The 24727-nt window shown below is 50.9% G+C and overlaps 1 protein-coding gene across 2 annotated transcripts; it reads right to left on the bottom strand.

Annotated features, from left to right (window-relative positions):
- Window positions 1-24722, bottom strand: NCF2 (neutrophil cytosolic factor 2). Of its 2 annotated transcripts, none has more exons than XM_077825022.1 (15): window positions 24356-24719; window positions 23173-23255; window positions 22384-22492; window positions 20680-20814; window positions 20048-20155; window positions 19005-19064; window positions 17529-17572; window positions 15632-15773; window positions 14333-14395; window positions 13552-13630; window positions 7272-7318; window positions 6412-6563; window positions 6220-6331; window positions 3679-3847; window positions 1-584 (listed from the first exon to the last, which is right to left on the bottom strand). In XM_077825022.1, exons 1-15 carry the CDS (start codon window positions 24527-24529, stop codon window positions 487-489), a joined length of 1575 nt encoding a protein of 524 aa, XP_077681148.1. In that variant the 5' UTR covers window positions 24530-24719; the 3' UTR covers window positions 1-486. The 2 variants fall into 2 exon arrangements, with proteins under 2 accessions (XP_077681148.1, XP_077681150.1); XM_077825024.1 differs by lacking the exon at window positions 1-584 and adding an exon at window positions 3426-3485 and having other exon boundaries at window positions 24356-24722.
- Between the last annotated feature and the right edge of the window lie 5 nt (window positions 24723-24727).

Consider the following 24727-nt stretch of genomic DNA (forward strand, 5'->3'; position numbering starts at 1 on the left):
TTTTATTGAGCAGAAAAAAGACAGTCATGTTGGAAGGGGGAAAAGGAGAGGGAGGGTTGTGGTGGCTGACAGGTGCCTAATGATGTGGCAGGATTAACCTGTCCTGATCCTTTGCTCTTGACCACCAGCTCCTCTTCCATTCTTGCTGGCAGTGCCATAAATAGAACAGCACTGCCCTCCTTGAGAAGAGGTTTCCAGATTTTTGCCAGAGACAGAATAGATACAGGGAGAACTGCTTCTCAAGTGGTCTAGAAGCGCAACTGTTCAGGCAGGCCTGAGTGGCTGGTCTCCACGCTGGGAGATGGTTCATAAACAAAGTGCTAACTGGGACATGCTTAAATAAGAGCTGGGGCAAAACAAAAATTAAAAAGAAAATTAAGGCTTTTCTTACACACAAGGGTAACAATTCTGCATACAGTGGTTAATGAGAGGAGACATCTTAAATGCTGCTGTTGCACGTCCTGGGATCCTTAGTCTTCTGTGGAATTAAATTTCAGGGTTTTCGGCATCACTTTTTTGAACAAAAGCTCTGGGGAAAATGCCCACCTTCCCCTTGCACTGGCCTTCCAACCACTCTTCATTCACTAGAAAATAAAATTACAGGCAGACGCTTTTTCCACTGTGGATAAGTTTGTAAACAACATCACACCCCACAAACCGATCAGTGCCTAAGGGCACCAGTAAGCTCCTCAAATGGGTAAATAGATGTGCTGAAAGCCAGGTGAAGACGTGGCTAAAGAAGGAGGAACTGAGGGAGCCAGTGGACAGACAGGATGGACAGCTGTGAAAGCGCAAGTCGGAGGTGGCAACAAAGAATAGGCTGCAGAACTGGGGAGGACCGGTACGAAGATGGGCAGGTATTTCTGAAACAATGGGAAAAGCTTATAGGAGTAAATAGAGCAGGAAGGCCTTAGGCAGATAGGGAAAAAAAGCAATCTTGCTTTCTTTTTTTTTTTTAAATAAATATTAATTCCTGAGGACTGACTGGAAATGTGGACGGGAGATTCTAGAAGTAGGTGGACGCAGGAGTATTATCTTAGATACTATGGTGATGGGCGCTAGTATGAAACCCTGATTGTCTTTCAGGTAAAATCAATAGCAATAGTGAAGTCTCTGAGGGCTTGTCTACACTGGCAATTTACAGTGCTGCAACTTTCTTGCTCAGGGGTGTGAAAAAAACACACCCCTGAGCGCAGCAAGTTTCAGCGCTGTAAAGCGCCAGTGTAAACAGTGCCCCAGCACTGGGAGCCGCGCCCCTCGTTGAGGTGGGTTTTTTAGAGCGCTGGGAGAGCGCCACGACCAGGCAAGGCACATTAAAGCGCTGCTGCGGGAGTAGACTAGCCCTGACTCTCCCTTTCTGAGGGAAAACTGGTCTTCAGTGTAAAGCTGCAGGCAGTACCAGGCCGAGGCAGTAGGACAATAAGGGGAAGCTTTTCAAAGGCACAAAAGCCTGCTAAGTGCCAACCTGTCAGTGGGATTTAGGCACCAAACTGCCCTAAGTTCCTACAGACCCAGTTCTGGGGGGATGGTGGCTCTCTTTAAAAGACAATGGAGCAAACTTAAGGGGCAAAGCCTGGCACCCTCAGAGCTGCAGTCTGTCACTGGTCACATCAGAGAGTACAAACCAGAGCAACAGAGATGAATGAAAACCAGCAAGTGTCAGAGGAGAACAGCAGCGGGGGCGATGGCGCAATGAATGGAGTGCTGGAATTTCTGAAAAATGAATGGAAGGAAGAGGTGGCTTTTCCAGGCTCAGTGAAAAGCAGCAGCAGGATCACAGGGCGTTAGAGGGCTTTATCCTGGGCGGGGCAGGTGCCATCTGGGCATATAAAAGCAAGGCATAAAACCTGAGTGGGCCAAGGAGGGAGTGTAGGAAGACAAGACACTTCACTAATGACAGCACCTCTGTGCAGCCACCAAATTATTCCTGCCTTAGAGCAGGCATAAGATCTAAGGGCCGCATCTAGCTACAGGTCTCGCATATTGAGGGATTCACTAAAACCCATCTCTCCTGCCATGCTCGTCCTCTGCCAAATCCGCCCCTCTTCCACTCTGAGCTCTTGGGAGCAAGGGAGCACACCAGGTCAGGGCAGAGGGCTGAGCCTTGTTCTTATCCGTATCTGTGCCTGCTGTAATCTCTGTTCGTAACTGCACTGGAGCATACCAGCCTTGTCCTCCCTGCTGTGCTTCGTGCACAGGCTGAAACCGTCAAGGCTAAAGGCCCACTACACAGCCTCACACCCCCAGAAAGCTCGAATTGTCCTGAAAACACCACAGACTGGTATTGGGAAGGATCAAAGATTCATACAAAATTCAACCCTAAACCGATCACTGCCAAAGAGCAGTGCAGTGAAAAAGGAAGCTGATTAGGAGAGAGGGCCTGGGGAAATAACTGAGTGGCTCTGTTCCGAAGGTGGGGTGTGGTAGCCTGGGCTGAAATGGCCACCCTGGTTCTTCCTTTCTTTCAAAAAAGGAAAACTGATATTGAGAAAGTGATTAACAAACTAGCATGTCTCAAGCGGGATAGAACTCAAGAGGCCGACTGAAGTCGGCTCAGCTTGGACAAGTAGTGTGTTTAAAAAAGAAAAGAGCAAAAATCGGTGTGGCTGTATTTAATTAGGCGTGGGACAAGGCTGCTCTGAGGTGGATTGGAAGGGGTGGCCTGGTAACATCCAATACTGTTAAACTGGGAAATGAGGGTAGAACTGGAGGATCTGGGTGGGCTGAACTGCTGCTGGGGATGACTGGACTAAAGCTAAAGCTGGACTAGAGAGAACTAGAAAGCGTCCATGTTGAGACCCTAAACCCTCCTTAGCCTGCTGCTTCATTGGGTTAGTCAATCGGCTGAAAATCCTGCTCACTTCCTGCGCAGCACATGGGACAGAAGCTGCCCTTACCTTGGCAGGTTTGATCTGAAGGCCTTGTACATGGTAAGAAAATTTGCAACAGTGTAAAAAAAAATTGATGTAGTTACTGGTGCAATTTTTCTCTCTGTATGGACAAGACCTAAATGGGGGCTCTCTAGAGTAAAGGGAACCAGAGACCCATCTTGCAGGTTTCAGATTAAAAATGCCCATCTGTTAGAGGTGGGAAGGAAGGAAGGCATCTTTCTTATCCTCCCCCACACTTTCAACCTGCAGGATTTGAGCATTATCCCCACAGCCCTAAGACCACACCCAACAGCCTCTCACCAAGCTTCTTTCAGCAAGCTTGTAGTCATACGAAGACCAGCGACGGTCAAGTGTCACATGCAATGCTGGCTTTTGCAGCCAAGGGATTACTCTCTGCAGGCTGGAAGGTGGAGGAGCCTGTATCTCAGCCAGGCGTGCGGAAGCAGCTGGAAACAGGGGAGTTCTACTGGTCTCGCCGGCTTGACTCCATATGGGGCTGAGCCCGCTAAGGTGCAGGGTGAGACCCAACAGATCGGGGAAGCAGCCGGAGAAGTTCTCAGCTGGCTCGTCTACGCCCAGCAGAAAGGTGACTTGCTAAAGAGATAGGTAACAGTTGGATGAATTAACTTTCAAGGGTGTTTTGTCATGGTTTTTGGAGGACCTGGATATCCAGGACACCCACTGAACTCAGTGGGAGCTGGTGAAGGTGCTCAGCAGCTCTGAAGTCAGGCCAGTGCTCCTTCCAGAACTGGGAGCCCCAGTTCAGGTCACAGCAGCATAAACCTACCTTTGGATAAGACGAGTATCACGTCTCCTGCCTGGAACTCCAGGTCCTCGGGCTGGATGGCTTCATAACTGTATTGTGCTACCACGTGGTTTGCTTCCAGCTGCTGTGATGTCTTCTGGGTACCCTCCTCAGCTTGGCCATCTTCCCCTCGGGTTAAATCTTTGTCTCCCTAATGCAGGAAACAGCCTGTTGAGATGCCGCTTGGTGTTTCCTTTAATGTGCATGTCTATGTAAGAAAAGCTACTGACTGAATTTCACAGGAGGAGCTAGCAATGTTGTTACACTGTAAGTTTACATGTGTGTCAGACAAACTGTGTATGTCTCCCTCTATCCAGATTGCCCAAGAACTACCAAATGGGTCTATGTAATTATCCTATACGTTCCTTAGCTACTGTACCTACGGGGGGCACTTTGGCCCTAAGGCAGGGGGAGGGGAATAGAGTGTGCACTCTGATGCTTTGTAAGCATCCTGAGACTCTTGTGTGAAAGGCATCACAGAAGTGCAAGATACTAGGAGTGGGACTTGGGCCCTTCTCCTAGATTCACTTGCAGCCAGAAGCCTGGCTCCCAGGCTCCTGCCATGAGATCAGCCCAGGACTCAAATAGTCAGCGAAGTGGTGGGCATGGCCTGCACTCACCGATCCTCGCCTGGTACAGCTGGGTCAAGGGGGCTGAGTTTGTCTCCAAGGCAGGAGCAAGAAATGAGCAGCTGGCCCACCAGGGAATCCACCCGTGTGTGGGGGTCAAACACACCCAGACTTCCTGGGAAAAGTAGCCATTGCCAAAGCCCCTGAAGGGTCAGCTGCCCCCACAAGGCTGCACTGATGTGACAGGAACGGCCATTGCTTCTGTCCCCCTCTGGTGCTCTTCAGTGTGCACGCTCGGGGTAAAATGCCTCTCAGAGCTGTTCCTGCAGCTCCAGCAGCTGGCTGAGTGCAGCAGGAGGCCGGGCCGTCCTTTGCAGGACATCCGATCACTGCTGAGATGCCTGGGTTCAAAGCCAGGCTTCCCTCCACCCTTGCACTCATCAGAGCTAGCTTGTCCCTGGTAGCTCTTTCTACCTGCCTTTGTGTTTGACGGCTACCTCGGTCACCAACAGATGCAGGGTGTACAGGGCTGGGTGCCTCAGTAGCTTGACTCATTTCACTAGAGGACTGGGGTTGTACGCGAGGCCAAAGAAAGGTTTGTGCAAAACCAAAGGAGAATCAAGTTCTCTTGCTTGGGTCTTGCTGCTAGTCTTGCTCAGCATGGGCAGCTGCTCTGCCATTCTAGGGCTCCGAATGAGGGATGAAATTTGGAGTGGAACTGAGTTCTTGGGGAGGCGAGAGGAAGAGGGCTCGGAAGGACCCCCAACACCAGGGAAGTTTAAAGTTTAGAGCCTCCCACAGGGGCTCTGGCATTCTCTGGAGGCGCTGTCTTTAAAAAAATAAAAATTCAAACCAGCCTCTTTGCACATAGCCACTGCTGGGAGTGGGATTGCTGGGCGGCTTGTTCCGGGGAGCTGCCACCTGGCTGTGTCTTCCCACAGCGCACCTTGCAAGCTCTCACCCCAGCTCCTAGACTTTCACACAACCTCTTCCCGCCTAATGGGCTGTCCAGTCCTTGAGAGACGGCCTGTGCTGAGCTGAGTGTGCTGGTCCCCTTTGCATTTGGGACCCAGGCACAGCAGTGGCCTGGGGTGGGGTGTTCCAGCCTGTGAAAGACAGGAATTGCAGGGTAGGTATGGTGGAGAAAGGGGCTGACATGGCGGGTTCCAGCCTGTGAAAGACCGGAATTGCTGGGTAAGTACGGTGGAGAAAGGGGCTGACATGGTGGGACCGCTCGATTTGAGGGGCTGGCTTCTTTGAGATGCCCCCTGCACCTCTGGCCCTGCCTTCCAGTTCCTGATAGCTGCGGAGGGATGGGCATAGGCTTATCATACAGGAGCCCAAATCTGAATAAATTGGGCCCAGATTTAGAGGGGAACATGAGCTGATACAACTTCTAACTCCCTGCCCCAGTGCACGCTACCCTGGCCCAGAGTCATTCCGATTTAAGTAGACCCTCACCCACTTAATGCCCTATCGTGCACACAGTCCCCCTCTCCACCCCACACACTCACACATCACCTCTGAATGCCTCACTGATTCAAAGAGAGTCCATGCCAGGGTAACTGACCAGGAGACAGGAATATACCAGACTGCATCTACTTTAGCAGACACCTTCTGGGTCCCAGGGTGTAAGTTATGCCAACAGGAGCTCCCTCAAAGACCCAGCCTGGGCGTGGGGTAAACAGGCCAGAGGGTGCCAGTCTCTGAGGAACGAGGGGAGTTTGTTACACCACTTTACTTAGCACCTTTGAGTTTGGCCCTCGGCTATGGATTTACCACATTGTCTCTTACTGTCCCTCAGACTGAATTACTTTCAAATATCCAGATTCTCAAATACTGTATTTCTCTCCCAAATTCAGCCAGCAGGAGTCCCTGCTGATGATAAACTAGGAATGCTGGAGCCAGAAGAGCTGTCCACAGTCAGCAAGAATTAGAACCAAAGTTTACTGACCTCTGTGACGTCACACCACAGTGTCAGGCAATGGTCCTTAGCGTGACTCCATACTGTCTTCATGCTCTCCTCGCTCAGAGTTACCAGCTCCTCACTCCCTGCAGGCCGGTACCTGTGCCACAGGGGAAAATTAGCGTGAGACCAGAAGCCCCCTGAAGATGAGGATGATGCTGAGACCGGGCAGTAGCTCACCTCAGTTTAGTATGCTCTAGTGAGAGCTCCAGTTTCTTGCACACCATGTCCAGGAGTTTGCTGTAGGTGATTCCAAGCCAGACTAGTATTGCTACTGTGTACTTGTAATGCACCTTGAGAACATATGAGTTTGAAGTAGCTGATCCTACATCCTGCAGGGGAAAAGTGGAATTGAATGTTGCAATCTGCACCACAGAAGCCTTATTGTATAACTACAGGTAGTTATGACTTATTAAAAGACGAGGAATGAGGCCTGCATAAATCAGGGGGCTGGCATGGAAAAGGAAACCTTTCAACTCTAAGTTATTGGTTCCATTCTGACCCAGGTCACCAGCAATCTGCCAGCTAGGGGGTTTTAATAGCTTTTCCAGCAGGTAAGTGTCTGTCACAAAAGCCACCATCACGACTAAGGCTTATTGGCAAACATGGTGGCAATTCTAGGAGGGAAGCCAAGCCAGTGTTGACCACTCTGAAAGCAATTCACTCTGGTCAGTCGGGGCATGCTAATGCAGATGGTGTGAGAGAGGCTTGCATTGCTCTGGCTGTGCAGGGAGAGGATAGAGGATACCTCTCCAAAAGCTACCCCAATCATTAACTTACCAGCACAGTAAAAAGTCAAAGGATGTGCTTGGGTACATTGACTGTCTTAGATCCTGCTGTCCAGCTGACCCGCAGCCTGGCTATTACTTTTCAGAGAGGCTATTAGTCTAGAAGGTGACAAGCTCAAAAATGTTTCTGGTTTTGCAGCACTTCCAAAAGCGCAAATATTTACCCCAGTACAATAAATGCATGTGTATATGGACGGTATGTATTCACCCTTCAGTGGTTCCTCTCCACAAGCACACAGAGACACCCATTACCTTTGGAGCTTCTTGCTGCTGTTTTCCAGAAGTACCAGGTCTGTGAGCTGAATAGACAACAGAGGAAAAAGTACATGAATGGACTCTAAGCAGGTAACTATTGTCACTCTCCATGCAAACATACACTCAGATTAATGACAGGTTTCAGAGTAACAGCCGTGTTAGTCTGTATTCGCAAAAAGAAAAGGAGTACTTGTGGCACCTTAGAGACTAACCAATTTATTTGAGCATAAGCTGTAGCTCATGAAAGCTTATGCTCAAATAAATTGGTTAGTCTCTAAGGTGCCACAAGTACTCCTTTTCTTTTTACTCAGATTAATGGCAGCCCCCTCACCCCACATCTCTCATTAGGTCAAACAATGACAGCAGATAAGCACATTAGCTTGTTGCTGCCAAAATGAGTGAAATCATTAGTGTCATTAGGTTTTGCCATTAACACCTCATTGAGATGAATGGAAGCAACCCAAATTTCTATGACTCAGGCTGATATCACTGCATCAGCTACACTTGATTTCACATTTTAAAGGTTATTTTTGCAACCATAGAGTATAGAGACAGTTTTTTCTTAAAAACAAAACAAAACATAAAAGCACAAATTGCTGGGTAACGTAACATAATCTGCCCTATGTGGCTATTCATGTGGCTGAGTGAGCTCCTTAACCACTGGACGGTGCACCTAGAAGAGGAGGTTGGTTCACATGGTAACACTGGATGAAATGTGTCAGAGCTGCTCAGGGTTCAGTTTACAGTGGTCTCTCCTAGAGGCTGGGGGCTTGACAAGACACTGTAAGTTCCAGCACTAATGGTAGCCAAGTTAGCACAAGTGGTAGAGGTCTGGATTTTTAGAATGGAAGGGAAGTTAGACTCCCCGTGTTTAGACTGATAAACTAATGATCATGACGTACAAATATGTATGCGACTCATCTGTCATACCACTTACATTCTCAGCTCAGGGTTTTGGATCTGTGAAGATCTGTTAATGTGTGGACTGGGAGTCAAACCTCCTGGCTTCTGTTCCCAACTCTGCCCCCGCCTTGTTGTGTGACCTTGGGCAAGTCACTGGGGAGCGCCCATAGCTCCAGGTGCTCAACACTTTTGAAAATCTCTCTGTGCATGTTTCCTTCTCTGTACGCTGCAGATGACTCTTAACTCACAGAGATAAGGTTAAATTCATGGGAGCAGATCCTCAGCTGGTGCAATTGAAGTGAATGCAGCTATGACAGTTTATACCAGCTGAGGATCTGCCCCCTCGTTTGTTAATGCTTTGACACTGGAAGGCATTACAGAAGCGCCTGTGTGTTCAATATGGTCCCACTGTGAGATTTGTGCTCCGTTTTAAGGATTTTGCTGGGCTAGAGACCCTGCTGGATGTGAAGGTTCCCTGGGCCTTCTGACTCACAAGGCTAATTGGTGTGGCTGTCAGCTCTGCTGGCATTGCTGAATGTTACTCTGCTAGTGTCTCTGAAGTACAGCTGCCTGGGAAAGGAAGTCTTTTTAAATTTTTCATAAAAACCTAAAAATGTCTGCAGTGTTTACAAATTTCCAGATAAAAAGTTGTTGGAAAAACTGGTAAATGCTCAAACTAACTCTCATTCTCAAAGAGTGCCATTCTTGGTCAGCTGTTTTGTTTGGTTTCTTCGAATGAAAGTTTTCATTTAGTTCTTTAGTTCCCTCCTTGCTGAAGGTGGCTTTGTTTGGCCCGTGGCCTTTGAAAGTGATTGTTCTGTTCCAAACAAGACAGCCAGCTGCCAATGTCGTGTCCCTGTCTGACACCTGATTATGTTCACAGACTGTCTAGCTGTAAAGCAAGTTCAGATGTAGCTGTTTCCACCTGCCACCATCCAGCCCAGTGCAAAGTGGCCCCTCTGCTGACAGCCTGAGCAGAGGGCAAGGAGGGACATCGTAGAGGTGGTTCTCCCGCTCAGGATCGAAGCCCCATTCCAGACCCTCTGCCTACCCTGCTGCTCCTTGGTTCTGCCAGTTCTGGGGCCATGCAGCGCTTCGTTCTCCAGGGCTGTCAATCCATCATCGTCCCCCAGCACAGCGCTGCCCACTATCCAGCTCAGACTAAGGGATTGGTGCCTGTTCATTGTCAATGCTTTATGGAGCAATAGCCAGGCTCTTGCAGGCAGTGGCTAATGACCACTTAGCTTAGAAGTAAGCTTAGGTGTTTGTTTCCTGCTCATGTTAAGCTTGTTAGTCCCTGAGGGTTATGCTACTTCAGGAGTTGCAGCTTCTATAGAGGGCAGGGAGAAAATTAAAGTTATGCTGGATATATGAACAGGGTTAAAGATTTAGAATGTAAGAGTGGCCATATTGGGTCAGACCAATGGTCCATCTAGCCTGGTATCCTGTCTTCTGAAGCACCTGGCACTGGCCACTGGCAGAAGGAATGAACAGAACAGGGCTATTATCAAGTGATCCATCCCCTGTTGTCCACTCCCAGCTTCTGGCAGTCAGAGGTTTAGGGACACCCCGAGCATGGGGTTGATTCCCTGATCATCTTGGCTAGTAGCTATTGATAGACCTAACCTCCATGAATTTAGCTAATTCTTTTTTGAACCCAGTTATAGTTTTGGCTTTCACAACATCCCTGGGCAAAGAGTTCCACAGGTTGACTGTGTGTTGTGTGATGTGGTACTTCCTTATGTTTGTTGTAAACCTGCTGCCTGTTAATTTCATTGGGTGACCCCTGGTCCTTGTATTATGTGAAGGGGTAAATAACATTTCCCTGTTCATTTTCTCCACACCATTCTTGATTTTTATAGACCACAATCATATACCCTCTTAGTCATCTCTTTTCTAAGATGAATAGTCCCAGTCTTCTTTAATCTCTCCACATATGGATGCTGTTCCACACCCCTAATTGTTTTTGTTGCCCTTCTTTGTACCTTTTCCAACTCTAACATTTTTCTGAGATAGTGTGACCAGAACTCCACATGGTATTCAAGGTGTGGGCATACTATGAATTTATATAGGGGCATTTATTATATGTTCTGTCCTATTATCTATCCCTTTCCTAATGGTTCCTAACGTTAGCTTTTTTGAAGCTGCTGCACTTTGAGTGGAGAACACATCTTCAGGTTCCCTGAAGACCTCCACTAAGACCATGAGTCAGTGTAAAAAAATCCCTCTGCAGAGTCCACTCAACATAAGAACGGCCATACTGTATCAGACCAAAGGTCCATCTAACCCAGTATCCTGTCTTCCAGCAGTGGCCAATGCCAGGTGCTTCAGACGGAATGAACAGAACAGGTAATCATCAAGTGATCCATCCCCTGTCGCCCATTCCCAGCTTCTGGCAAACAGAAGCTAGGGACACCATCCCTGCCCGTCCTGGCTAATAGCCATTAATGGACTTATCCTCCATGAATTTATAAAGTTCTTTTTTGAACCCTGGTATAGTTTTGGCCTTCACAACATCCTCTGGCAAGGAGTTCCATGGGTTGGCTGTGTGTTGCATGAAGAAATACTTCCTTTTGTTTGTTTTAAACTTGCTCCCTATTAATTTAATTTGGTGAGCCCCTAGTTCTTGTGTTATGAGAAGGAGTAAATAACACTTCCTTATTTACTTTCTCCACACTCATCATGATTATATAGATCTCTATCATATCCCCCCCTTAGTCATCTCTTTTCAAGATGAGAAGTCCTAGTCTTATTAGTCTCTGCTTATAGAGAAGCTGTCCTATGCCCCTAATTTTTTGTTGCCCTTTTCTGAACATTTTTCAATTCCAATATATCTTTTTTGAGATGGGGCGACCACATCTGCGCACAGTATTCAAGATGTGGGCGTACCATGGATTTATATAGAGGCAACATGATATTTTCTGTCTTATTATCTCTCCCCTTCTTAATGATTCCCAACATTCTGTTCACTTTTTTGCCGCCGCTGCACATTGAGTGGATGTTTTCAGAGAATTATCCACAGTGACTCCAACATCATCTTCTTGAGTGGCAACAGCTAATTTAGACCCCATCATTTTATATGCATAATTGCGATTATATTTTCCAATGGGCATTATTTTGCATTTATTAACACATTTACATTTGGTCCTGATCATCCAACTGCAGGCAGCCATCCAAAACTGCATCAAATGAGGCCAAAGATGGTAGGCAGTTTTTTGCTGTCTAATACAGGGGTTCTCAAACTTCATTGCATCACGACCCCCTTCTAACAACAAAATTACTACACGACTCCAGGAAGGGGACCAAAGCCTGAGCCTGCCTGAGCCCCGCCACCTCAGGTAGGGGGGGACCTGTAACCTGAGCCCCGTCATTCAGGCCTGAAGCCCTCGGGCTTCAGCTTCAGCCCTGGGTGGTGGGGCTCGGGCTTTGGCTTCAGCCCTGGGCCCCAGCAAGTCTAACACCACCCCAGCGACCCCATTAAAATGGGTCGTGATCCACTTTGGGATCCTGACCCACAGTTTGAGAACCGCTGGTCTAATAGAAAAGCCATTCCAACATTTGAACCCCATATCAGGATCTTCTAGGGTGCCAACAATGTCTCAAATCTGGTCATTCAGACATGATGCTTCCCCTGAGATGGTTCAAAGGGTTTAGAATGAACACGCTCACTCATCCTCTTCTCCTCTCACCCTCACCCTCCACCAGCCTGGCCAGCTTTAACAAGTGTTAACCACTGTATCTTAGCACATCTGAGTGCTTCTGGTCCAGGTCCAACAGGGCTGCTAGCAGCTGACTCCTACAGCACGTGGCTGCTTTCCACTCCGGGCAAGGCCGGCTCCAGCGTTTTTGCAGCCCCAAGCGGCAAAAAACCCAAAACAAAACAAAACAAAAAACCTTGCTGCCGAACACGGAGGCGGAGTGACGGTGCATCTGCCGAATTGCTGCCAGCGATCGAAGAAGAGTCGCGTGCCCACCGCCAAGCAGGACTGCCACCCCAGAGCCCGACGTCCTGCCGCCCCTTTACATTTGCCACCCCAGGCACCAGTTTGGTTCGCTGGTGCCTGGAGCTGGCCCTGACTCAAGGGTCAGGGGACACTGTCTTTGGGCTTGGTGAATGGGACAGTTTCACACCCTCATTCAGCAACTGGAGCCCCCTCCCTCTCCTGTCAGGCAAATGCTGGAGAACAGTGTGGAACGCGGGACTCCAGCGACTTGCAGTGAAGTCAGCCGCTGCTGCTGCAAACCCAGCTCCATCTTAAATGGCGCAACGTACAGTGGCAGAGAATACAGCCCCAGGACAGGCAGGCAGCAGCCTGCTATGGGATGGTCTTGTGCTGATTTCCCTGCACTGGGGAGGTGAGTGAAGTGGGTTTAGTTCTCAGCTCTACAAGCTTGAACAAGATGCTTAATTTACTCTGGGCCTCAGTTCCCACTCTGCAGAAGGGGACAATAGCAACTCCTTTGTCTGACTTGTCTATTGAAATAAGTAGGGAATCTGGGACTGTCTGTACAGCACCCTGCACAATGGGCCCCTGATCTCGGTAAGCGCCGCTCGGCACTACCACCTCACGGATCGTTGGTGTCTGAGCGTGGGCACGCTGGGAGTGCAGCATTCACTGCAGTCCAGACAGCCCTTAGCCAAGCACACCGAGGACCTTTTCTTCTGAGGGAGTGAAATCAGCCTGGCTGTCCATACGAGATGGAATTGAAGGTTCAAGCAGCTTTTCAAACACAGCCCTCATGCCCCCTGTCCCAGCTGTACTGAACAAGCACTGGGAGTGTCTGAGAGCCCCAGCAGGGGCCAAATGCTTTGGAGCAGGGTTCAGAGCCCTGGGAGAGAAGCCCACATCTAAAGCTAAAGCAGCAAAATTGGGTCTAACAGTCCCAACTAACCCCTCAAAGGCAGTGCGTGTCCACAGCGGGCAGCCTGCAAACCATGAGCATCTTCCTCCTAAACACGCCCTGCTTGTACCCAGAGCTTTGGGCCTCGACTTTGTACTGTTCCCCACCAGTCAGACAGGATTTAGGGTGGGAGGGTCTTAAGTGCCCAAGTGATTTAGGAGCACAGTTTCAAAGTGCTTCCAAGTGACCTGGAGGCGTGTCACAATTCAACCCTCTGTTCTTCGAGTCCATCACCAGCACTATGCCATATAACACTACAAATGACTATGTCCCCTGCTCCAGCCTCTCTCTACTGTGCCAACAGCAAATAAGGGCCACACAAGAGCTGCAACTGGCTGGGACAAATTCCCGCAGTGCAGGTACAGCAGAGCAGGAAAAGAGGGGGCACACCCCCATCAGATGGGGTGAAACTAGTGCCTGTTCCCACCAGCTACTGCCATCTCAGTGATCCCTGGGTGCGACTGTCACTGACCTGGTGCTGAAGACCTGGGCTTTTCCGGAGCGGTAGAACTGGGTGGGGCAGGGATGTCCAACTCAGTGGGGGTTTCCTCCTGTGCAAGATGAGACTGTAGTTAGTGTTACTATCAGCAGGGGACAGCACAGGGGAGCTTGGGTCCTGCTGTCCTGCATGTGGGATGCCCTTTTAGGACACCGGCAGAGCTGCTACTTTGGGATCTTGGGTGGCAGGATCTGTGCATCACATCCCTGCTGCGACTCACTGGCCACAGGGATCCTGGAGGGGTGGTTTGGGTAGCCCTAGCTCAGCTCCCCACCATGTGTGATAGTGCTGCAGTGCTGGGTGGTAACCTGTAGGGGGCAGTGTGCGTTTGGAGGGAACTGCCTGGCAGGGCCTCTACATCTCTCAGGCCATTCAGATCCTGATGGACAGAATGGGGTGATGAAACACTCGGTCTCCCCGCTCCCAGCAGCGCAGGCAATCCCTGGCTACCACTCTGTGGACCATGGGATCCGCACCTACCCAGATATATGGACATTCCTGAAGGTGGGGTGCCATGGCCATCCTGATTTGGGGGAGTTCTGGGTGTTCCAGGAGCAATTCATGCAGCCCTAGTGAGCAGGCAGGGCTGGAGAGCATGAGGCAGGGGGTGCTGCAGGCAGGTGCCCCTGCATACAGTAACAATGACAGCGCTGTAGGCTCTGGTGAGCTGCAGCATCATTCTCCTGGTGTGAGACACCACTCTGCAGGGAAACATCTATTCCAAAGGGGCTGCTAGTGTGCCAGCCTGCCTTACCCGGACCTGCAGCTGGTTCTGGAGCTCCACGGCCTCAAGGTAGTTCCAGGGGACAATCCCTTTCTGTGGGGGCGGGGGGGGGGAGACACAAAGACAAAAGCAGGAGTGGTTAGGAGGAGACGGCAGCAGGGTTATGTATTAACATATGGGTAGAACCACAGGCCAGGAAGAGGCAACTCAACCATGCACATCAGTCTGGGGGTCTCCTCTACACCTGTAGCCTGGAAGGGCAGCTGCTGCAGAGTTTAGATTTGTTTCTTCTGGCCTCTTCCAGTTCAGAGAGGTGTCTGAGCAGCCTAGGGCCGAACCTACTGTCCCAGGAGGAGGATCTAAGGAGAGGGAGCATGCCTCCTCTGCATGGCATCTGATCGGATAGGCCACCAAGAGCAGCTTGGTCAGCTCACGCTGCTGTGTCATGGAGCTAGTGTGGGCTGACACTGCTCGGGGCTAGTGCCCGAGGCTTTGCTTTCATGTGTGGGATCTGGCTGCAGGTGCAGCCTCAGGGCTCTTGCACTTTGAGTTGAGGGATGCATCTGAGCAGTTTCCGGAGAAAGGGCAAGGCGGGGCTTGGATGGCCTTTTGAAGGTCACTAACTGATGTGGGGGAGGGTTGCTGAATGAGACCAGCTGTACAGGAAGGAAGTGTGGTCAGGCCTTGGAGCTGAGAGGCTGGCATCCCCTTCCTGGCTCTGCCACGTGCTTGCTGCTTCACCGTGGGCAAGTCATTTTGTGGCCTCCACTTCCCCACCTGTAAAACAGGGACCTCCCGGGGGTGGTGTGATGGGTACTGTTAAAGTGTATGGGGTGCACTGTATAAATGCAGGGCCGAGGGAGCAGGTAGCGGGGATGCAAGGAACAAGCTGGTGAGCCCACAGTGAGAAGGTGAGTGGAAACACTGCGCAGGGGCCAGACAGCCTGAGGTGGGGCTGGGGCGGGTGAGCAAGGCAGTCTGTGCTCAGATGCTGGCTGATGGAATTAGAGGATGCCAGGAAACAGCTCCCCAAGGGACCTGTAGCAGGGAAGGATCCTACCAAGCCTAGGAACGTGTCTATGTTTGCAGCACTTTACAGGCTGCAGTGAGGACTCAAAAGCACATGGATCAGGTAACAGGTCCCAGCACAAAAGCAATGACATACAAAGCAACCCAGCAAACTCACCCAGCAACTGAGCCCTGGCACTGCCCCATAGGGGTCGGGGGGGGGGGGCGCTTTGGCACTGCCTTCGATGGAGTGGGAACACACCCTTAGCAAGTGCCAGCACTGGCCTGGCAAAGCCCACGTGTGGAATGGGCTCTAAGTACCTTCCCGTTGAACATAACGGTGGCCCAGTTGTCCTTCCCTTTCGTCAGGACAAAGACAATGTTTCCCGGAAGGACCTGCAGCTCCTCCGTGGTCTCGGGCGTGAACTCGTACAGCACGCGGTACGGCTCCCCTTCCAGGGCCCTGGGTGGGGAAGCAATGGCTGAGTCAGCTGGGAAGAGCGCTGCTGCCTTCCTTAGCTTTGTCTTGGATCTCTTGTTCTCCTGGGCCTGTTCCCGCCTCCCTCTGTGTTTCTAGTGGCTGAGGCTGTCACAGTCACTATGTCAGAAGGACATCATCCTTCCTCACCCTATCTGCTCATTGTACCCTATTAGCCCTGCAGTGGGAGGACAGAGCTGGATTTTGGCCCGATGCACCCCTCACCATGGTATCGAAGTACCAAGATCATCATACATACGTACATCATATGTACATAGCACTCTTCATACATAGACCTCCAAGCACTTTACAAAGCAGGTAAGTCATAAGTATCATTACCTGGCTCCATTTTATAGATGGAGAAACTAAGGCACAGAATGGCAAAGTGACTCACCCAAGGTCATTCAGGAAATCAGTGGCAGGGCTGGGAAGAGAGCCCTGGGAGACTTAGTGATAAAGAGTAAAGAGCAGCTGGCCCCAGTGCTCTAGTAAAGAGCATGTGGTTTTCCATGGCACTTCAGGGAATCATAGGTTGAGCCCCTCTGAAGGCAGAACTGCATATGATTGCCGCTAAATTAGGATGGAAGTTGCTAGGTTGGGCAAACAGAAACGTGGTGTTTGTGCTGTTGCAATGGGGCTAGTGTCTGATGCAATCTCTCATCCTCCCCACACACGGAGTCTCCTCACTCCTTCCATCGCTCACTCAGACTGCATCCCAAAAGCACATGGGATAGTAGATAGGGAGCTGAATCTATCTGCCATTACAGCTGTAAGTCACTGACTCCTGTTAGGGGTGGCATCATTCTGAATGAAACCAGCACCAGAACTGGAGAAAATCCAGTATCCAATATAGTGAGTGTGCGTGTGACAAGGCCAGTCTGGGAGCTGTAACTGCGCAGAGCCTCGGTACGGGGACAGGTGCTACACACGTCACTACTATTCTGCTTTTGTATAGGACGAGTCATCTGAGCCTTGTGCAGCCCCTTGCATACACTGATGCCTCCCCCACAGGAGTTAGGGAAGCATCATCCCCGTTTCACAGGTGGATACAACGAGGCAGAGAGGAGTTGACTTGTTCAAGGTTAGCACCGCCGTCCGTGGCAGAGCTGGGAAGAGAACCCCGCAGTCCTGATTCCCTCTTGCCTGCTTTAACTGCTGCGGGGCTATAAATCTACAGAGGGGCTCTGGTAGCATCAAAAGCCACAAGGGCTTCTTTCTCTTGGTCTAGGAAGTCAGTGGATCCCTGAGACGGAATTACAGCCCCACCAATCACAATGCAGCAGTTTATTTCATTGGAATACATAGAAGTAATTGCTGCTCCCATGCCTAGCCCAGCTCACCACTCCTTCCCTCTCCAGTCTCCACATTCCTCCCCTGTACCGCTGCTGCCAATCTCTCTACTGCTGCCCCCATTGTACATTCTCCTCACCTCGCCCCTGCTGCTACAGCCTTCTCCAGCTACACCCTGCTGTTCCCCTCTCCTCCGGCCACTGCTAGAGCAGCTGTCTCCTTCCCTATTAGTGTCAGAGACCCCTTTTCATCATCAAAGCCATTCTCACCTGCCAGTCCAGTTCCCTATTGTCCCAGTGTCTCAATTCTCAGGGGGCGGGGGGTGATGTTGCATGTCTGATTAATTCACACATCTGCAGCCTGCCGTGCCTCTGTATCCATAGCCTACTTGCTGCAGTATCAGACTGGCTCCATGCATTACTGTTATCCCCTAGTCTCTGTTTAACTCACCGGAGGATTTCTGGTGTCTTTGGTCTGGCTGGAGGGCCACTCGTCTGTAAACAAACAAACAGAACCTAAATAATCCTGCCAGTTTAATCCCTCTGCAAAAGGAATCCCTCCAGGCTCCTAACACATGTCTTGCCCTTCTCGGGATGTTTCCTTTCTCCTAATATAGACCAGCAGTTTAATACTTGCAATGGCATGATTAATCTCTGTTCCCTTCTCAGTGCAGCCCAACCCTTTATTTGCCCCCAGGACCACTGCTGTGCTTTGGGCAGCCATCTCAGGAGATGTTCATAATGTCACTTTGGCGCATCCCCCCAAGGGTCTGTCTACATGACAGACACCTGCGGCTGGCCTGTGCCAGCTGGCTCGGGCTAAGGGGCTGTTTAATTACAGTGTAGATGCTCAGGCTGCAGCCTGAGCTCTGGGACCCTCCCACCTTGCATGGCTCTAGGGTCCTGCTCTAGCTGAGCCCAAACATCTACACCGCAATTAAACAGCCCCTTAGCCAAGCCCCGTGAGCCCAAACCACGGGCCAACCACGGGCATCTAAATGCAGCTTAGACAGACCCTAAGAGGCCACAATTTAACCCAGAGCCCATTCAGCCACTTCATTGTTTGTTCCAATATGCAGCACCATGCACTCACCTGCTGACGAATTTCAGCTGCCATCATGGTGTTTAGCTTTGCTAGGCCCTTCTGCAGCGCTACACAATCTCCTCTAGTCTTAAACCAAATCATTTTGGATATTTAGCCAATTTTACCACCTCTTCAAGAGCTCTGCTACATTAAACATGGCCATACTACTGAATGGTAGGGAAACATGCTATCGGCCTCTTGCCGTAGTGGGATCAGCCCGCTTATTCTTGCAACAGAGCTGTTTCAGGTCACAAGAGGACATACACCAGACCCTGTGGTTACCTCACTTCCTTGATAGTCTTTCAAAGAACTTTAACTAAAGCCTTCTGGTGGCTCAAGAGTCTGAACAGATGGAAGACCTCAGAAGCAGCAAATGTCAGCTGAAGGCCTAGCGGGGAGGTGTGTTTGTCAGGAAACTGAGGCTGGTGGGAGGGAGAGAGAAGGAGGGAAAATAACAGCTGAACTATCTGGGTCTTGTTGGATTTCCTGCAAGTTGTTGAAAATCTTCACACGCAAGGTGTGTGTATGGATGCTGCAATCAGGTGGGACTGCCGCATGCGTGGACATAACCAAACTAGCACTGATCTAGCTAGCTTGCAGCACAATGGAGGTGAAGCCCCAGCAGCACGGGTTATACAGTGCCACCCAGGACACTGGGCGTGGGCTGGAGCAGCTAGCCCCGGCTGCCGCCTGTGCCTTCACTGCTGCTGTTTGAGCTAACGAGGTCAAATCTAGCTGCTATGTCATCAGCGATTGCAGTGCAGACGCGTGTACACGTTCTCTCATTGGCAGCACGTGCTGTATTGTGCTACGTGTGTTACGATGCACCCAATGCTGCCTCACCTGCGGCTGAAGCGGAGCAAACCCTGAAAAACTATCCTTGTCGACCACAGACGCCACGACCTACAGACAAAGAGGGGAAAGGCCGTTACTTGGTTCTTCCTGGCTTTCCCCAGCTCCCACGCCCTCTCCTGCCCCCTTGCTCCTACGCTTTTGCTTGCTGCTCACTGTAGTCTAACCTCCCCGTGGCCCTGACTCTCCGGCTTTGGAAAATCCCAGCTAACTGCTCCAATTCCCATGTATTATTGACCCAACCACCCTGGGGGCCGCTGTTCCTCTAGTGATTCTAACACCCAGCCCTGGTTCAAGAGCAGCAATGTCTTCGGGCTAAACACTTTCTACTGCGCTGCAGGGCACCTGAGCCTGCCCTCTCATGGAGGTGAGCTCTCAGGCTTGAGCCTTGTCCCTGCAGCACTGAAAGGGACAGTGTTGGCTTAAAATTCAGCTATATTTGTAGCCTGAGTTTCTGAAAGCAGCTGGAGAGAGCTAGGTTCCCAGCTCCCTTTCACTATGATTTTGGTACTTAACTCCCTTAGGCTGTTTCAAAAATCCTGGCCTTCGAAACCAGACACCCTTACGTGAATTCCTGATAGCCCCTGGAAGCACTGGAGCTGACAGGCTGTTGGTTGGCTGATCTGCTTTGCACCTTAGCTGCTGCTGGTTTATTTTCTGGCTCAGGCAGTGGCAAGGGAATTGGCCATTCGCTTCCCGGTTCTCACGTGCTACGTCAGTGCTGCAGTGTTGGGCTCTCATGCACTGAAGGGGGCCTGAAAACATGGTCACACACAGGCCCGTTTTCTTGTTTTATTCATGCAGCTTCCAAATTTTACAATGGATTTCTACTGATTTCCCTCCCCCTACAAGCGGCTGAGTCCCTCAGGGCGGGGACGTCCTCAATTTCCTGTTCTCCTCTGTGCTGCCAAGACTCAGCCAATAATAAATAAGTGGGGATCCCTAGGCAGAGGCCAGTGAGTTGGCTCCTCTGACCCACAGCCCGACTTGAGAAAACTGCATGTTAATTCCTCCCCCTTGGATGAATTTCCTACCGTAGCTTTTCCCAGGTAATCCTTCTTCTCCAGCTGAGCCACTTGCTTTTCATTTGGCCTAAACAGCTTCCCCGGAGGAATTGCCACCGGCTCAAAGAGTCTATGCTTCTGCAGCACACAGAAATCACAGTGCTTTTCAGGGATATGTGAGGAGAGCACAGCTTGCTCCAGCAGTGCCGGACTTCTGTCTTTCTGTTTAACTCTCTCCATGTAAACTCAACCCAACTGCCCCTTTGCGTCGACCCCAGCTCCCCCAGCCCCACTCGATCCAGCCGCCCCTTCCCCACAACCCCACTCGATCCAACTGCCCCATGACCCAGCCCCTCCCCACAAACCCCACTCAGCCCAACCACCTCCTTGCTTCAACCCCCACTTCTGACAATAAATGCCCACTTGGCCCAACTATCCCCTCACAAGCCCCACTCACCTGCAAATCCTACTGTCTACCCTGAAACCCACAATTCCTGCGATATTTCTCAGCATTTTCTGCTGCTCTGTAAAGTCTCTGATCAAAGACAGTTCCTTGCCTTCCTGGAATTCGGAGTCTCTCTCATCCCTACAGGTCCCTGGCTTTTCAGTGTGAGCCTAGATAGGAACAGACCCACTAAGCAATCCCTAGTGTTGTTCTTTACCAAGATGGCTTCCATCGCCCTGTCAATCTTGTTATGCCGGGGCTCGGTCTTCATGCCTATCGCCAGTGTCAGATGCTCTTCAGCTTTTCTCCAGTCCTCCAGCTTGGCGTAGAGCAGGGCTATGTTATACAACACCTGCAAGGTCGACAGGGAGCAAAGAATGGGCCATCTCCATTGACCCACTCCCAGAACAGTGGCCTACACCAGAGGGCAGATTGCAGACCTGTGATGGCCCACGTTACTGTATATGGCACCCACTGCCTGAGGACTCTGCTGAGGGGTTTGCTTGTCCTTGCATCCCAAAGGAGGATCGAGAAAGCCTCTCTGAAGGCAATGAGGTGATGTGTGTGTTTGAGGGTGGAGGAGAGGACTTGCTTCTCTTTGTAATGATTCTGCTCCCTGCTTGTAACCTTCCTAACAGTGATCACACTCTTTTTACCAGGGGCCATGTGATTTGCCCTCACCAGGGCTAATTCATCTCCCTTTTCAGGGGGATTTGGTTACAAAGAGAAGCTAGTTTTACATCTCTAAAGTTACCTGTGAACAGCCTTCAGTAATCCATCCCATCCCTCCCCACGCTTTGCAAGCCAAATCCTGGCTTTGTCCAGCTCTGTGAGGCAGAACCTGCCCAGCTGCGGACTCCTGCTTCGAATCCTCAAGACGCCCCTTTCCTCCATGCTGCCTAATTGCCAGATGATAATCAGTAGGGCCCTACCAAATTTATGGCCCATTTGGGTCAATTTCAGTCACAGGATTTAAAAAATCATAAATTTCACGGTTTCAGATATTTAAATCTGAAATTTCACAGTATTGTAATCGTGGCAGGTCCCAAAGCAAAACAGGGCTGGGGTGGGTCAGAAGGCTATTGTAGGGGGGGTCATAGTATTTCCACCTCTACTTTTGTGCTGCTGCCTTCAGAGCTGAGTGGCTGGAGGGCAGCTCTTGGTCAGATGCCCGGCTCTGAAGGCAGTACCACTGCCAACAGCAGTGCAGAAGTAAGGGAGGCAATACCATACCATGCCACCCTCACTTCTGCATTGCTGCTTGCGGTGGCTCTGCCTTCAGAGTTGGGCTCTTGGCCAGCAGCCGCTGCTCTCCAGCCACCCAACTCTGTGAAATCTGGTCTCCCCTACAATAGCCAGATTTCACAGGGGAGATCGGATTTCACAGGCCGTGATGCATTTTTCACAGCCATAAATTTGGTAGGGTAGAGAGGAGATGTCTCAGGGAAGGCAGTGCTGCCCCGGTCTGCCCCCATAGTGGTGGTAGGGGTGGGGCTCAAACCTGACTGATGGAGAGAGAAGAGCCCAGCTGCAGAGAGCTCCTTAGCTTCTCACCCCAGAGCTGAGTCCCCAGGAAGGAGCCTGGCCCTAAGCCAGCCCTCACTGGTTATCAGGAGGTGATCTCTAAATCTAGGAACCACTAAATCATTCACAAAGAATTGGGGGAGTTTGGTCACGGGGGTGGAGCTGGGTGAAGGGGGGTTTGTGGGACAGGTGCATGTGGTAGGGGTCCTACCAACTCTGGGACTTTGTGGCTTTCTCAGCCGCTGTGCTGACTGCGTGTCCCCTGGTGACCCACTTCTGTGTTGCACCCACTGGCTGAGTGGAGCTGGGTTAGCATACAACCCCATTCTTTCACCACCCGTACTTCCCGGCTGCCCTCGCCTGTCTCAAACACTCTCAGCCCCTGCACGCGCCTCACCTCACAAGCAAACAGCCTGAACTGCAGCCCCAGGATCTTGTAGTCTATCAGCTGGTTCCCTCGCAGCAGGGCCAACACCTCTTTAAAGTCCTCAATGGCCAATTCGTACCTGTAGAGCAAAGAAAGGTGATAAACCATCAGGGTACGGCTCTGTGCTAATCTCGCTGCCTGCCATCCTTCAAAAGCCCACAGAGTCCTGCTCTAGCCCTGAGTTGCTCTAAGCTGACTCCTTCCAGCCCGTAGGATACTGATGGCCTTTTACCTACTGAGTCCTGGGGTCGTTTGGAGTCACTCTCATGAGATATGGCTGCCTCGAGGGTCTCAGATGTCAGAATCTCTTGGAGCGAGTGCGTCCCCCTCCTCCTTGCCCATCGCAGTTTGCCAGCCCTAGCACTTCGCGCCTCTCACCTCTATCCATGCTATTTTCAAAGCCACGATCAGTGTTAATAGTATTGTCTTTACGCTAGGCACTGCACAATGTGTGAGACAGGCCCTGCCATGAAGGTTTTAGCTGTGTCCCCCATTGTCTTTGTCTTGTGCGGGGGTCTTTAAAGACACTGGGGTATTCCCCAGGCTCCGATACCCATTCTCAACCCACTCGTCCTCTGCCTCTAAGCAAGAGAAAATGTTTACCTTGGGAGGTGAGCCCCAGCCCCAGTTATCACCTTTGGCATCACAACAGGACTGACTTGCCAAAATGACTGTTCTCAACCAGTCAGGAACCAGGAAATGGCTCTGCCTAAAGGCAGCATGAACCCCTCGATTCTGGAGAGTGCACCCAACACTTACTTCTCTCTCCAGTAAAACACTGTCCCGCGCTGGAAATAGGCCACGGCTAAGTGCTTGTCGCAGTTAATGCTCCTGGCAAACGCCTGCAGAGAGCAGAAGGTGGTTCATACACGGCACAGACAGACTGGCGGAGTGTGGCAGAGGGAGACCTGGACATTGAGTGCAAGGCTAGGGATCAGGGAGGAGTCCTAGAGCGATGCAGAGCAATGGAACATGCTGTGGAGAGACACTTGCCCTGAGCTGGGGTGAGGCATGAGGGCAGAGTACCGGGGAAGGGCCTAAATGAGGGGTGAATAAGCAAGAGGAACATGGAGAGAAGCAAGACAAGGGAGGGGTTGCCTCCTCCCCTGCTGCCTGTCCCTCTGTTACATGCCTGCTGTATTTCTCCTGACCAGGGTTTCTGATGCCCCAAGTGGAGACCAGAGCTGGTCAGGAAACTGTCAGGAAATGCCTCTTTGGTCCACGGTGGAATTTCTGGACCCCCCCCCCAGCCCTCCAGTATAGCCAATAGCTGGGTGGTTAGGGCACTCGCTGGGAACCTGGAGAGCTAGGTTCAAGTCCCTGCTCTGAATCAGGAAAACCATTTCCTGCCTGGATCTTGCTGGGACCAATTAGGGTGACCAGACAGCAAATGTGAAAAATCAGGACAGGAGGGTGGGGGGCAATAGGAACCTATGTAAGAGAGAGACCCAAAAATCAGGACTGTCTCTATAAAATCAGGACATCTGATCACCCTAGGACCCATGAACTAACTGAATTTCAGTAGGGCAGAAGGAATGCACTGGGTGAATTGATGCACCGTAGTTGTCTCACTGTGTCTTTCTAACCAGTTGCTTTATCCCTGCATGTTGATGTGTTCCACTCAGGGAATGCTCCATATGGCCCCCTACATTGGGGTGTCAATCTCCCCTCCCCTTCCCCTCACACTGTACCCAGTTTGGTCAGTTTGCCAGCCACCCCCTTGGATTTGTGCTGAATACCCTTCTGTATGTGAGGCTACAGATCAAGCCAGGTGTTGGACCTGCTGGTCTGCAAGTCATCCCATCAGCCAGTCTACACTCGTTAGTCACTCCACGTTTCAGCGGGTCTGTCAGTCTGTCTGGCAGAGCAGTCTGGGCTTGCACCCTGTTGTACGTCAGTCAGACTGGCCTGTGAAAATGGGCCAGTAACAGGAGTGACTCACCTGCTCTGCCTCAGCCAAATTCCCCAGGATCAGGTGGATGCAGCCAATGTTAAAGCAGAGTTTGGAAGGGGGGTTCTGCACTGAGCTGAAAGCATCCAGCGCAGCTGTCCAGTCCTCGCGGTCTGTAGCACACACTCCCTCATTCCACAGTCGGATGGTCTGAGCCAGAGACATGGTGCAGCAGCAGCCTGCAGTGGGGTAAAGACTGCCTCCCCTTGCTTCAGCCCTTCTTTGCTCTTTACAGTCACGCAGCCACTCTGCACTTCTCCTGCTTGTACTTCTGTGTTTCCTCTGGCCCTGGAGCCAGCAGTGTCGCAAACCAAGCAGGAAGTGTCCCCACCGCTAGTTGCTGAAACAGCCCTGCTGAGATGG

Source organism: Eretmochelys imbricata, chromosome 8 (assembly GCF_965152235.1).
Source record: "Eretmochelys imbricata isolate rEreImb1 chromosome 8, rEreImb1.hap1, whole genome shotgun sequence".
In the NCBI taxonomy this organism is placed as follows: Eukaryota; Metazoa; Chordata; order Testudines; family Cheloniidae; genus Eretmochelys; species Eretmochelys imbricata.

What these genes read in the sequence shown, in the direction of transcription:
- NCF2 (XM_077825022.1), bottom strand. Translation starts at nt 24,529, where the DNA reads ATGTCTCTGGCTCAGACCATCCGACTGTGGAATGAGGGAGTGTGTGCT. An exon ending in AAGACACCAGAAATCCTCCG is followed by an intron (nt 15,774 to 17,528) that starts GTGAGTTAAACA and finishes TTCCCCACCCAG; the next exon opens with GGCCCTGGAAGGGGAGCCGT. An exon ending in TGTGGTGTGACGTCACAGAG is followed by an intron (nt 3,848 to 6,219) that starts GTCAGTAAACTT and finishes TTCCTGCATTAG; the next exon opens with GGAGACAAAGATTTAACCCG.